Source organism: Hippopotamus amphibius, chromosome 5 (assembly GCF_030028045.1).
Source record: "Hippopotamus amphibius kiboko isolate mHipAmp2 chromosome 5, mHipAmp2.hap2, whole genome shotgun sequence".
Lineage (NCBI taxonomy): Eukaryota > Metazoa > Chordata > Mammalia > Artiodactyla > Hippopotamidae > Hippopotamus > Hippopotamus amphibius.
This window is the reverse complement of record NC_080190.1, coordinates 11,341,625-11,355,967: the sequence shown is the minus strand read 5'-3', so window position 1 is coordinate 11,355,967 and position 14,343 is coordinate 11,341,625. Positions and strand designations below refer to the sequence as shown.

The 14,343-nt window shown below is 42.8% G+C and overlaps 1 protein-coding gene across 9 annotated transcripts in view; it reads right to left on the bottom strand.

The window, feature by feature from the left end:
• FGFR2 (fibroblast growth factor receptor 2) overlaps positions 1-14,343 on the bottom strand; it is a 104,381-nt gene that overhangs the window by 52,031 nt on the left and 38,007 nt on the right. For all 9 annotated transcript variants that reach the window (XM_057736289.1, XM_057736292.1, XM_057736291.1 and 6 more), the window contains 2 exons: positions 13,502-13,671; positions 2,225-2,348 (listed from right to left, as the gene is read on the bottom strand). In XM_057736289.1, the coding sequence (XP_057592272.1) occupies positions 2,225-2,348; positions 13,502-13,671 (294 nt within the window). The remainder of the gene's footprint in view (positions 1-2,224; positions 2,349-13,501; positions 13,672-14,343) is intronic.

The following is a 14,343-nucleotide window of genomic DNA, read 5'->3' as shown; positions in this document are numbered from 1 at the left end:
CTGCTATAAGCAAGAGCCTGGCGGCTGAAGTGGCCGAGATATGACTCCTGATTCCTGGAATGGCCCCAACCAGTCTTAACGATTTGTAGACCTCTGCAAAGCCAGGATCCCCAAAGACTGTTGTAGCACACTCATTTTAGTCCCACAATAAATTACTTATTTCCAAAATTAAGTATTTAGAACTTTTAGCCCCAAAGTTTTCTTTCCTTAAATAGAAACACTTTCATGTCAAACTCAGGATATGCAAGGCCCAAAGTGAAATCCAAGTCATGTGCTTTTTTTTTTGGCTGTGCCTGTGGCATGTGGGATCTTAGTTCCGCGATCAGGGATCGAACCCGCGCTCCCTGCACTGGAAGTGTGGAGTTTTAACTGCTGGACCGCCGGGGAAGTTCAAGTCCTGTGCTCTTTGATCAACAGACTTGTGGCACATCAATGCTAAAATAAATGTTAACCATTTTCTTCTCATGTTTGAGTGTGTGTTTGGTAAAATATCTGTACATAGTGATTCCCACAAATATCTCTGTGAGAAAAGAAGGCTCTAAAACTCAGGCTTTTATGAATGTCTATAGAACCTACATTACACAAAATCCTTTCAAATTTCACATTAAAGTTTCTGAATAACAAAATGTTACTTTTTTCACGGAGCACTTACAAATGGAAATAAAGACTGTATCATGCTTTCTAAGGCAGAGTTTAAGGATTTAATTTAACCTGATAGAAAATTAAAATGGTTTTCTATTTAATTTTCATTTAACCTAAAACTACAATTAACCAAATCTATGTAATTTGGTTAATCAAGCTTTTACAAAGTTTTTAATGGCTCTTTGGGCAATTCAAATACCTATGGGGTCTCTCTCCTCAAAGAGTTTATGTTTGGGACTTCCCTGGTGGTCCACTGGGTAAGACACCACACTCCCAATGCAGGGGGCCCAGGTCTGATCCCTGGTCAGGGAACTAGATCCCACATGCACGCCATAATTAAGAGTTTGCATGCTACAACTAAGAGTCCACATGCTGCAACTAAGAGTCCACATGCCACAACTAAAAGATTCCACATGCTGCAACTAAAGATCCCGTGTGCTGCAACTAAGACGTGGCACAGCCTAAATAAAAAAATAAATAAATAAATATTTTTTAAGAGTTTATATTTTATTGAAGAAGAAATGCCCACGTGTGAAATAATACAAGGGGCACACGCACAGGAAATGATGGAGGAAGGCCTTTGTTTATGAATGCACAGCAGGTGGGCATGAATTTGTCAGGTTACAAAGGGTCACATAAGGCAAAATGAGCTGAGACCTTAACAGGAGTCAGCAACCTGCATGTGGAGATGTGCGAACCGATTAGGTAACCCACAGCAAGGACTCGAGGACAGGTGGCCCCATTGAGTCAGGGTAGACAGCAAAGACAAAAGATGGCATCTACAAAGAAAAGATCTCAGCCCACCATCCCGAAACAATGAGACATCTCCTAGGTGTTCGTGTATCAGTCCTCCAACAAGACAGAGAAACACCCTTTCTTCATCAGTTACAACAAAACCCATCATAATAGACCAGACTTGGGGAAAAATTTGGGTTTCCAGGACAACAAGCTATGTGGTCTTGGGATATTTCATTAAAATAGCCTATTTAAGCATTTTGATAAAAAAAGTATTCATAGGCCCATTAAAACAGTTCCCTTTTCACAGGAGAAATATCTTCTAGAAACAGACGTTGAACTTGTAGTGACTTGTAGAAAGTCTAATGACTTTCTTCTGATGGAACTGAAGGGCCCCTTGATGTTAACCTTCCTCCAACCAGCTATCAGCTCAGTCATCATAATACCTTTTCCTTTACTCTTCAGCCAGCATGATATAGTTGCCCATCTTTCAAAAATGACATTCTCCTACAGCCTAACTAGACCCTTTCCCTGCACACACTAACATTGTTCAGAGTAATCTCAGCTTCCGGAACATCAGCACATTTCACACCACATCCACATTACACAAGAGGATGCTTGGGAACCAAGGGGATCATGCAAAACACATAAAACTCAGCTAATCAGGAAACAGAACATTGTCAAATGACAGAAGAATCCTTCCCAAATGATAGCTTGTATTTAGAAAGAATAACAAACTAACTCTCCTGAGAGCACGGGGAGAAACAAGACTCACTTTCACGATTTCAAATGAGTCAAGCTGCAGCATGCTGGCACGTGGCTGCCACTGGGGGAGAAGCAAACTCACCAACAACATCGAGGTGGTACGTGTGATTGATGGACCCGTAATCGTTCTCCACCACACAGGTATAATTTCCTTTGTCAGATGGGACCACGCTTTCCATAATAAGGCTCCAATGCTGGTTCCGCACCTGAAAAGATGAGAGTAAAGGTGGTTACTGAACAATCTGAGTAAAGAACACCAGGTGCTTTGCTTTCTTGATTTAAAAAGAAGTTGAGGGAGACAAGGAAGGAAGAGAAGAATCACCTGAATTCTAATTTTCCTCATAAGTACTCAGACTGGTGACAAAGGAAAACAATTAATTATCCTCATGGTGAAGATTTAGCCAGCTGACACTGACATGTGCAGACACAAAAAACTGTGTGGAGTAGGTGTGTCATTGTCATAGGTTTGAGGGTTCCTCCAGGAGCTGCTGAGTGACCAGGGAACCTAACACTAACCCACAGTATCAGTGCCCTAGGGCAGGTGGGCTACAGCTGCAGCTACAGGTGTTCAGCAACCCTCAGCCCCTACAGCACCACGGAACCACCCAGAGCCAATGCCAGTGAACATGTACTGTACATCAGGCCCTTCCCTGAGTGCTCCTTTCCACCTCAGCGACTCTAACCCTAACTCTCTCAAGGAGCCCACAAGGTAGGTGCTGTTATTGTTCCTGGAGCCTTCTGGTTTGAAGGTCTCTCAGCTCTTTCCCCACGGCCCTCAGATGCTGTCAGGGCACCTCAAGAAGTTTCATCTGGAAATGTAGGAAGTTTCAGCTGGAAATGTAGGTCTGCCTCTCCCATCTCTGGTGGTGGGTGAATAGATGCTACATGTTCCTGAGATACACTCAGAATTCCAAACATGGGAGCAATGAATCCTCAGGAAGCTTAAGTTGCGTATCCATCTGTTTACAAACTCCCTGAGACTTTCCAAAGATAAGCAGCACGAGAAAAGAAGTTATTGTGATTCTTATCCTAGTTCTGTCAACATGCAAACAGACTAGAGTCTAAGGTTTCCACCTTGCTTTTAAAATATTTCAACAGACTCAGGTTTTCAAGCAAGCATGATTTTTCCTTATTAAGACCAAAATGCAGATTTCACCTTTCAAGTTCATGGCTTTTCTATTTCTCTCCAAATCCACATCATTCTTTAAAGGCATTCTGGACAAGGCATTCTGGAGACATGGAAAGAAAAAAAAAAAAGGCAGGGCCTACTCCTCTTAACTATCGTTTCAGGAATCCCAACTGACCTTCTGAATGATTCCCTGAGCACTGCAAGTGTTTTCTGCCTTAATCACATAAAAACCGATAATGCCAGCAGAGCCTTCGCAAGCACATGAGTGATTCAAGGAACTAAATTAGAGAATAAAGAAAATCATCTCGTGAACGCTCCATTATAAAAACAGGAGGGCAGAGCAGCTGTGCACTTTGAAAAGCAGAGCCAACAGAGGTAAGAGATTAGAAGAACGCACTATAGTACAACTCTTTTCATGTCAGCCGTTCAGTTCAGCACAAGGCATCACCACAGAGTGGAGTTATTGATGCTGAGTCCAAAAACAAGACTGCCGGTCATCACTAACAGTCTTAGGAAGCAGCATGGGATGAAGACTGGACTCCTCTGCTTCACAGACTACAAGCCCTAAATTAAGACTGAGTTCTGAACAAACTTATGGTTACCAGGGGGAAAGCGGGGAGGGATAAATTGGGAGATTGGGATTGACACATACACACTACTACATACAAAACAGATAACTAATAAGGACCTACTGTATAGCACAGGCAGCTCTACTCAATACTCCGTAATGGCCTATATGGGAAAAGAATCTAAAAAAGCATGGATACGTGTATATGTATAACTAATTCACTTTGCTGTACCCCTGAAACTAACACAACATTGTAAATCAACTCTACCCCAATTTAAAAAAAAAAAAAAAAAAAAAAGACTGAGTTCTGGGCAGACAGTCACTTTGCTTCAGCTGCTGCCTGAAACCAACTCCCCCCTGTACAACCATGGAGGTTGTTTCAGAGTCTAAAGTCCTGGAGCTGGTGATAGGACTTTCATCTCACTATCCCAGGTGAAATACCTGGCAGTAAATGAACTTGAAGGCATCAGACCTATAATGGAGTCTACTCTCTACATTGGAGAAGACTCACTTCCTGTGCTTGGCTGGACCACAGACTTTTAGGAGAACCCAAACAAGAGGCTATGTCTCCTCCGAGGAGGGATAAGCAGCTTCCTGGCAGAAGGTACCAAAGGGATGTTCAGAAAGAGGAGATGTAGATGCTAAAACCTCCAGAACAAGGAGAATTCTCTCTCGAAATCCTGGCCCCTTGGGGGCTCCCCTGGAGCTCTAGGCTCAGAGCATGGGAAAGGCAGGTACTAGCTCCTTGATTCAACTCGAGGCAGATGAGCCCACCATGAGACCCTCCCCCTCCCCAAACTCTCAGGAATATCAGGAATGGGGGACTCTCCTGGCCTCTGAGGAGTTAGTCACGTGGAGGGTAACTCAGGCCCTGATGTCACCAAGCCACGTAATCCAGCATTTAGCCCTGCGGTAAATATTCAGTTCTTTGAGCCCCTGCTCAAATGTCATGCCCATAAGCCCTTAATCATGGCTAGTGCCTGTCTCTGGACCTCATCCAAACTGTCAATGTCTTTCTTGTGCTTGGATCCAGATTTGGCACAGAGCAGATTCCAAATGGAGCTGAACCTGAACCGGGCAGGCAGGGCATGGTCTGTCTCTGCCCGAGACATTAAATCTTGGCATATGCAGCGTGGCATGCTGCTGCCTTTTTTTAACCCTAGGGCATATGGTCAGCTCCAGTCTTTAGTCGGGGCTCAGGCATTCCGCGTAAGATCCCTCTACAAGGGCATGTGCTGTCTGGATATTGACTTCCTAGAGATGCGTGACAATAATGTTAATAAGTGAACATTTATAAAATGCTTTCACAAGGAGAAACACATTTACCAAACAGGGTGTTCCTGCCCTTCCAGAGACCTTGGTACTCAATCGATATTGCCCCATATGGTGCTGTTAACATTTATTTTCTTACACTTGCGGCTCCACTATTTGATTCCTTGACATACCACCAATCCCAAGTTTTATGAGCTGTGGCATTTTCCAATGGGTGCACTTAGAAGCCGCCAACAGGCAGAGTATTTGACACTTTTGTAGAGGACATCCTACCATTAATTACTGGTTGCTTAATGACAAGCTAAAAGACTACAGACGGTAATTCTACAAAGATGGGGAACAGAGGCACAAAGATTTCTGTGCTTTTTTAAACACCCCATTTCCATACCAAGATTCCGGGTAAACCTAAAGAAAAATATAAGATGTCATCTTCAGCACATTTTTCTCAATTCCTCAGCTTTTTTTTTTTATTAATTTTATTTATTTATTTATTATTTTTGGGGGGGTACACCAAGTTCAATCATCTGTTTTTATACACATATCCCCATATTCCCTCCCTCCCTCGACTTCCCCCCCCTTGACTCCCCCCCACCCTCCCCGTCCCAGTCCTCTAAGGCATCTTCCATCCTCCAGTTGAACTCCCTTTGTTATACAACAACTTTCCACTGGCTATCTATTTTACAGCTGGTAGTATATATATGTCTGTGCTACTCTCTCACTTCGTCTCAGCTTCCCCTTCACCCCCCGCCCCCTCCCAAACCTTGAGTTTTTTAATGCTCCAATGTTTCTGCCAGTTAGGTCAAATGCACATAAACCATCTTTGCTTTCACAGAAGAGGGAATACCCAATAAACATATGAAAAGATGCTTAACCTCATTAAGGAGCAGGGAAATGCAAATTAAAACAATGATGAGACACTGTTATTCACCAGTTGATTAACAAAAATTAGAAAGATCAGTGTCATTGAGTACTTGGTGAGGGTGGAGGGAAACAGACTCAAACTGATAACCTGCACATAAGTTGAGAAAAATCTTGCTGTAAAATAATTTGCTAGTACCTATTAAATTTAGCAACACATTTTTTTTTGGATCCAGTTAATTCCACTTCTAGAAATCTCACCTACACAGAAAAGAGCAGGATTAGTTGGAGGCACATAACAAAATTGTTGCTTCAAGCACAGTTTGTAACAGAAAAAAACTGGAATCCACCAAGAGGAGACTCATTCATAATGAACAGTTTATTCCAGAAGAATAGTAGACAGTCATCAAAAAGAATGAAGTATTCTTATGTCCAGTCCTGATAAGATATCATTAACAGTTATTGATGAATGAAAACAAGTAGCCTGAATGCAAATATGTATATTCACAATTCCATGTTGTAAAAAATACACACACACACACAGAACCTGGTGCATACAGGCCTGAATCTGTAAGCATGACTTGTATACAAGGCAAAATCAAAAAGAAAAAGTACTAAATTGTTAGCAATACACTTTATATAATTTAGTAGGATTAAAAATATTTACTTTTTTCTCATTTTCATGTTTCACATGTAAATATAAATCTCACACACACGAAAACAACAAAAAGTCAAATAAAACCCTAGGGCAGTAGCGGTTTTGTGGTGGAATCCCCGCAAGTGTAAGTCTCTGGCAGACCGACCACGAAAGCCAGGGAGGAGAGAAATCCTGCACCAGCCAACACATGCACAACCCCTTCTTTTCATTCCTGCCTGTGGCTAAATCTTTGTGGAATTCATCAGTATTTTTCATCTCCCAAGGAACAAAACGAGAGAGCATGGGGTTTCAAAACTATGTTCACTAAAGACTTTTAAAAATAACATTTCAATACTGAAACCAAGCAGATTGAAGCTAATGGCCTGAACTCTCTTACTTATAATCAAATAACTGGATCCACAAACATTCCACACCCTGTCATCGCAAAGACAAAAGGTGGCCCAGACAGGTTTTTTTCGGAATTCCTCTGTTACCTAAGGCCTCCAAGTCTCAAGTAAAACCCCTAGCCTTCAGCTGACAACTGGGAATGTCGACTGAGTTGGTAGGACACCAAAACACCTAGGTGAAAGGTGAAAGGTCAAAGACCTAGCTGTCACCTGGATGTTTGCTTTCCACATTGCAAAAATCTCTGGACATTTCCAAATACCCAGGTGTTCGATAACAAGCAGAATAAACACCCAGAAGCTGGACTGAAAGTTTTACTTTGTGCCAAGTCGAGGAACGCTGTGTCCATATGAGGGTGAATATTCCCAAGGCTTCTCTCCACCAGTATCAGGGCTCAACTTATAGAGAAGGACAGCACTCCCTTTTAACCTTGGCCTTCATTAGGTGCCCCATGAACTGCAATTCAACACAAACCAGTTGTCATTAGCATGTATATAAGCTTACTATTCCACGCCAGACCCCCATTTTCAGTGGTTCCTGGGGGACTCCAACCCATCCCTCTGGGATGTGTATATACGAACTGAGCTTACACATGCCAAGGGTTGAGGCACGTACGGCTTCCTATCACCACGCAGACCTGGAGGCAAACACCTGTTTAATGCTTAAACGCCAAGAAGTTTGCTTTTCAGGAGGTGTCCAGAGAACAGGGCCGGGCGAACTCTGGTCTTCGAGGACCCGTTGCAGAAACTCTTCCCTCTGCTCAGTAAACAAGGGATCTCGCCAGAGGGGCTGGGAAGTGAATTATAAAATGCAAGGCTGTTCTCTTCGATGCCTGTTCCCTGACAGTACAGGGGACAGTACATGCTCTGGGGACAGACCGCCAACAGGGCACTCTGCCTTTAGAACTTAACTCTTTAAAAATTTCATGGCCTTCTTTAAAAAGCTAAACAGAATCACCAGATCCAGCAATTCCATTCCTAGGTATACACCCAAAGGAACTGAAAGCAAGGAGTCAAAAGAGATATTAATATCCATGTTCACAGCTGCATCATTCACAGTAGCCAAAAGGTGGAAAAAACCCAGATGCCCAACAACAGAGGAATGAATAAATAAAATGTGGTATATCCATATAATGGAATATTATTCAGCCATTCTTTTAAAAGAATGAAGTTCTGATTCATGCAACAACATGGATAAACCCTGAACATACTAAGTGAAATAAGCCAGATACAAAAGGACAAATTTCCTGCGATTCCACTTATGAGATACCTAGACAGGCAAATTCAGAGACAAAAAGCAGATGAGAGGCTACCAGGGCCTGGGGAACAGAGGAATAGGGAATGAATGCTTCACGGATAGAGTCTCTATTTTGGGTGATGAAAATGTTTGGAAAAGAAATGACAAATTTTATGTTGTACTTTCCCCCCCCCCCCCCCCACACGCACATACAATCTCATGCAGGTCATGGAAGTTGGAAAAATAGCATCATACCCCTCCCCCCACCTTTGCAGCAACTGATATTTACATGCTCTTAGGAAGCCATTACTATCCCCGTGTCTTTCATTTACCATAACAATGTTTGTTTGTTTGTTTGTTTTGTTTTTACAAAACATGGAATCATATTTTAAAAAAACAGTTTAATAAGAGCATGAACTTTAGAGCAAAAATTGCCTGGGTCCGAATGACAGCTCTACCACCTAGAAGCCCCATCTGAAAAAAAGGCAAAAGGACAGCGCCCACCTCTTTGGGCTGTGCAGGGGACAGAGTGCCACGTATACAGGAGGCACCTTGGAACAGTCAAGGCACAGGTGAGCAGACAATACGTGCCAGCAGGTACCAACATACACCTGCTCCTCATCACAGTCTGCTGGATCTGAGATTAAAGCAGAAATGTCTTGGTTGAAAAAACGCTCAACAAAGAATAAATATATTAAAAGTACATTAGTAGTGATTTTTCCAAATAAGCATATGGGGTTAAACATAACAGTTAGTAACCTAGGAAATGTAAAGCTAACCTACCCATCAAAACAACAAGTTCTGTTGTGATAAAATAATTTTTTTCAGTTGGCTCTTCTTGGACCTGAAATGTACTTGGAAACTAATAGTCCATACTCTACAATGCTTCCTTTCCTCTGCCGGGTGGCTCCGTGGGAATTCTAACCTCTTGGATGCCACGGGCTCTTGTGCCAATTCCATGGCCATGTTTAGGGAGACAGAGCTTTATCCCGTGATCCCTCTTGGGTCTTATACAGTTAGTCAGTGACTTGAAAGACAGTTTTCAAGAATGTTCTTCTCCTCTATGCCTAAACCATTACCTAGGGATGAGTAGGAATTTGAAGTGGTCTATTAACTATCTCAGTCACCTTCTTGCTTTCCTACATTCAATTGTAGTAACTGTTCAGAGCCCTACTAAATACCTACCCTTGAAGGCAACCTCTTTGTAAAAAAAAAAAATCTGTGCTGTTGTTTAAGATGAAAAATGGCTGACGGTGCATTATGGTTATGCTACTAAATCACAGGTTTCAGTGCTGGAAAGGATCAGACGTTGGAGATTTTCTATCCCATCTTCTCATCTTAAGCATAGGTGATGTGAAGCCCAGAGCTTAGCTAACTTTTTAACTGATGTTAAAAAGCCCAGGCATCGGCACAATTAGGGAGATAGGGCTTTGCTTCAAGTCATGCTTTGCCATTATAAATAAATTAATAACATCCAACCAGCCTTTGCCCACATACGAAGAAAAACAATAATTTGACTCAATCACCTAAGAATGGCTCAGCATGAGTTCTTTGATAAATGAGACTGAAACACAGAATACCAAAGAGCTCTATGGGCCACTTTAATTAAAATGAGCTTTCTGTCCTGTTTCATAATTCTCTCTGACTTTGTTTTGGTTTTTTGTGTCCCTTCTCCCTTCAATGGCCACATATGCATGATGCAGTAGACCAAGGCCAAGTGCCTGACCCGTAAACAGGTAGAAAAAGCCAGACAGGCAGCTGGGCCACCGGAGCACAGCCACGGTTTATGGAATGAGATTTATGAAGGAGAAGAAAGAAAATCACAGAAATAACACAATTTTGTTTGTGGAAAATTTCAGGTCTTGCTTTCTGGAAAAATACATCTTGGAGAACTTGACACTTTGCTTCTTCATTAAATAAAAAAGCAAAGGGATGGGAGCGAGAGGAGGGGTCATTTAGACGTCAGTGGGGCCCTCCACGTGAACAATTAGGTCTCTGCTTTGGGGGGAGGTGCCGAGGAAAGGAAACTACAAACTGTACAGTACAGTTCCCTCGGGTCACATGTCCAGAGACACGGTTCCTTACAAGTGTATGTAGGTAACAAAGAGAACATTAGAGGCAAAACCCACCACTGTGACCACGCTCCCTGCTCCCCACCCTGTCCCGCAGGTGGAATTCCACCTCTGCGACCTTTAGTGACTTCATGGCCTGGGAACCTGGGGACCTGGGGTGGGTCTAACACGTCATTAGCAAGACTTAGGCTTTAGGTAACTATATTCTCCCAGAAAATAAGAGATCTCTGTCTTTTCCTGTCAAGTCCCAGAGGCCCACTGGAAATTCAGTGGAATTTCTAAGAGTGTCTGGTATGCCCCAAATGAATGACCAATGCCACAACTGTTGTGAAAACCCCTTAGTGAATCCATGTTGACTCCCCTTGCAATGATGAGGCGACCCCCCCAGGCCACGCAGGCCCACCGTCCCAGCCTCTTTCTCTAGAGAGAAAGCCCAGCTGGGCAAGAGAGGCACCCTCATCACAGCTGGCCGGCACCCCACGTTCCAAAGGTGTAATACTCTCCCTTTTGCCCTTCTCGTTGAAAAGCAAAACAGATTTTAGGTTTTTGTCTCCACACACTCAAATTCCATTCCTCTTTCACTCCAGAAATGACTCCAACATCAAACAACAAAAATACTTCGGTCATCTGTGCCTCCTTGGGAAGAGGCTAAAGGTTCCTCATTTTGCTTTTAGAACATAGCTGCTCTCCATTTAGCAGAACGTTGTCATCAATAATCAAAACCCACTGCACCTGTTAAAAATCAAGCAGTGTTTCCTCATTAGGCACCTTTAGTCTTTCAGCATATCTGTAATCACTAATTCAGATTTGCAAAAAGCTCCTTACCCATAATTAATGATGTTGGTCCTATTTATTTTGAGACCAGGAGTTTCTGGAGGCTCATCAACCCTTTGTACTCATCTCCCAGGCTGTCTTAAGGAAGGAAATGAATTAACCACCAGGATTTTGACCACTCTTCTTATACTTAAGTTGTATTCAAACAAATCATTGGAACTGCATCAATTATGATTTCAGAGAACGTCTGGTGGTTAGAACAATCCCAGGGGTGCTGATTTTAGTGATTTAACTCTTCCTTTACAAGCAGCATCACCTAATGAAATCTGTCTGTCCATTCTTTGAAAAACAGAAAACAAACAAAAACCCACCAACCTCCAATCTCATTGTACCAGTCTAAGGACTGAACAAAGAAATCGTCCTCCTGCTACTGCTTCCCTCCATGAGCAGCAGTCGTGGAAGACAACTCAAGTATTTCTACTCCACAGCTTCAAAGGCATCCACCTTCCAGCAGATGTGCTTCACATCTGTTTCACACATAAACTGCCTACACGTGCACTTAGAAATTTACTCCTAGGCTTTCCCAATTATCCTCTGGGTTTTGGCTTCTAGAAAGTAATTTTTCAATGTGAAAACAAAAGTCAAAAATTCTTACAGACAAAAACACTAACCCTTTCAAGATGAGTAACTGTGTATGGTATTTCAGGAAAGGGCTCCAGGGCACTTTGTGTGGAGAGAAGCCCCATTTGACCACAGCAGAGATGGGGCAGGGACTCACGTGCCATCTGAAGTGATGTTGGTGTGTTATGACAGGTGAGAGGTGCATCGAGGAAAGTCCTCCTGGGTGTCACACTGTTGCCACCAAGAAAGCCTCTCCAACATGGTTCTTAGGGACCTGAGGTCTGAGTTGATGTATACCCTGTTTTACCTGCTGTGCAGGTTTCTCTGATGCTCCACTGATGCCCATGTCTCCTGATATCTGGGCCTTGAACAATCGTCTCCCTTGGTGACTTGCTTAACGGTAGAAAACAGCAAAAGCAGTGGGACGGCACTTCCGTGATTAGGTTACAAAGACTGTGACATCTGTCTTCCTTATACTCTCCTCTGTCTTGTCTGCTCCCCCTCAGGAAGCCGGCTACCATGCTGTAAGCTGCCCTATGGAGAGGCCCACGTGGCAAGAAACTAAGGTGGGGCCTCCAGCCAAGGGCCAGTGAGGAACTGAGACCCCCAGCCCAACAACCTGCAAGGAAGTGAATCCTGACAACGACTACATGAGTGAGTCCGGAAGCAGACTCTCCCCCATTGATCCTTCAGATGAGACCCCACCCTAAACTGAGACCATAATTACAGTCCTGTGAGAGGCCCTGAGACAGAAGACTACCTAAGCCGCACCTGGATTCCTAACCCATGGAAACTGTGAGAATTAACGGCACTGGTAAAGCTACCAGGTCTTGGGGTAATTTGTTACGCAGCAACGGGTAACTGATACACCCATTCATGTTCTACATACACCAAAGAATGTCACAGTAAGGTTCCTTAAGTCGTCCTCATACGCTAAGTTCATAAAGTTCTCCCCTTCCAGACTAAATGATCTGGAGATTCCATATTGCTCTTTCTGAGACAACCTCCCTTCAAACTCAGCCCAGGTCACTATGATCACCTCTCTCTGCACATCCACAGCACTACACACTCTTCTAACTTCACCCATATCAGCGTTCTCATTGCCAGCTTTTCTGTCTCCCTTCCTGCTAAACACGGAGCCCTGATGAGCTAGGGGTGTGCTTTGCCCAGAGCCTAGGACAGTGCCTGACATAGAGGGCACGTGATCAACATTTGCTGAATGAAAGAACAAAGGCCGGCAGAGGCATCTTTGGGGAGATGGTTGTCAATTTCAACCTCCCCAGTGAGTGATGAGACTGCATTTCACCACATTCTGTAATGGGCTCTTCAGAATCCATGAGGATGGAGGACAGTGAGATTGCCTCTGTCATCTTGGAAGTGTTCTCTCTTAATAAGTAATATTTCATACCCCAGTCTCTCATCCAAGTCCGCCCACTATTCATACAATCCTGCTCAAATAGGGCAATTGTACTTACACTTCTCAAACTCTGCTCCAGCTTCAGTTTTACAGACCATAAAACATATAGAAAACAGACTCTCAACTTTTGACCCTTCTGTTATTAAACTCTCTTCACATAAAGAACAACGCAAATGGGGATTATACTTTAAAATTACACACAAGTCCAGGGTAATTTTTTTTAAATATCAAACATGGAAACAATCAATTATGATCATCATTGTTTTTTAAAAAGAATATTCCTTCTAGATCCTGCTAACTTTTGACTATTTTTTAAAAAATGAAGAAATAAAAATGTAAGAAATAGGACACTTGGAAAGCTTCATTCTACCTTATAGCCTCCAATGCGATGTTCCTGCTTAAATTCCTTCCCGTTTTTCAGCCACCTCATCGTTGGTGGTGGATTCCCCCCAGCTGGACAGCGGAACTTGACAGTGTTGGCTGCTGGGACGGCATGCAGCCGTTTTTCCATCTTTTCTGTGTTGGTCCAGTACGGTGCTCCTGTTTTGGAAAACGACATCATAATGTACGTAGATGGATAGCTTCATCTCCCGCATGAAACTGCTAACAGGTAAGATCACTCTCTTTCGTATGTGAACAATCCGACACTTTCAAAATCTTTGGGTGATATTTACATTAAGGAAACACTTTCTGAAGTCTGATCCAGCTGGCCTCCCAGCAGGTCCCTGGAGATGGGCTGCTTGATAGTTTATGTCCATTAACAAGGAGCCTTCTCTCCCTGTTCTTAGTGCCAGAATAGAAATCCATGAATCATGTTTTCAAATGCTACTTTAGACACACAATGACAACACATACAGTAACAACAGCTAAGTCCCCCTCAAATATATCATTTTAGATCACCACACCTATAAAATGATCACATATGCACATAAACAAGTTGTGCCCAAAAGCCACATCAACTTACACACTGGCACTTGAAAGGATAATCAATAGTATAACTTATCATCTCAGTAGGGTAAAATAATTCAGGGAGGCATCATTAATTTCCCCGCACTTTATATGACAAGTCAACAAGCCATGTTGCTAAATATATTTTAATTCTTTAAATTAAAAAAAAAAACAAAACCGTTTTTTTCCTCTCCAATGGTGGTTGTGAATGTCATAATTTTACCACCATGTCTAAGCAGATAACTTAATAGGAGGCTACCAATT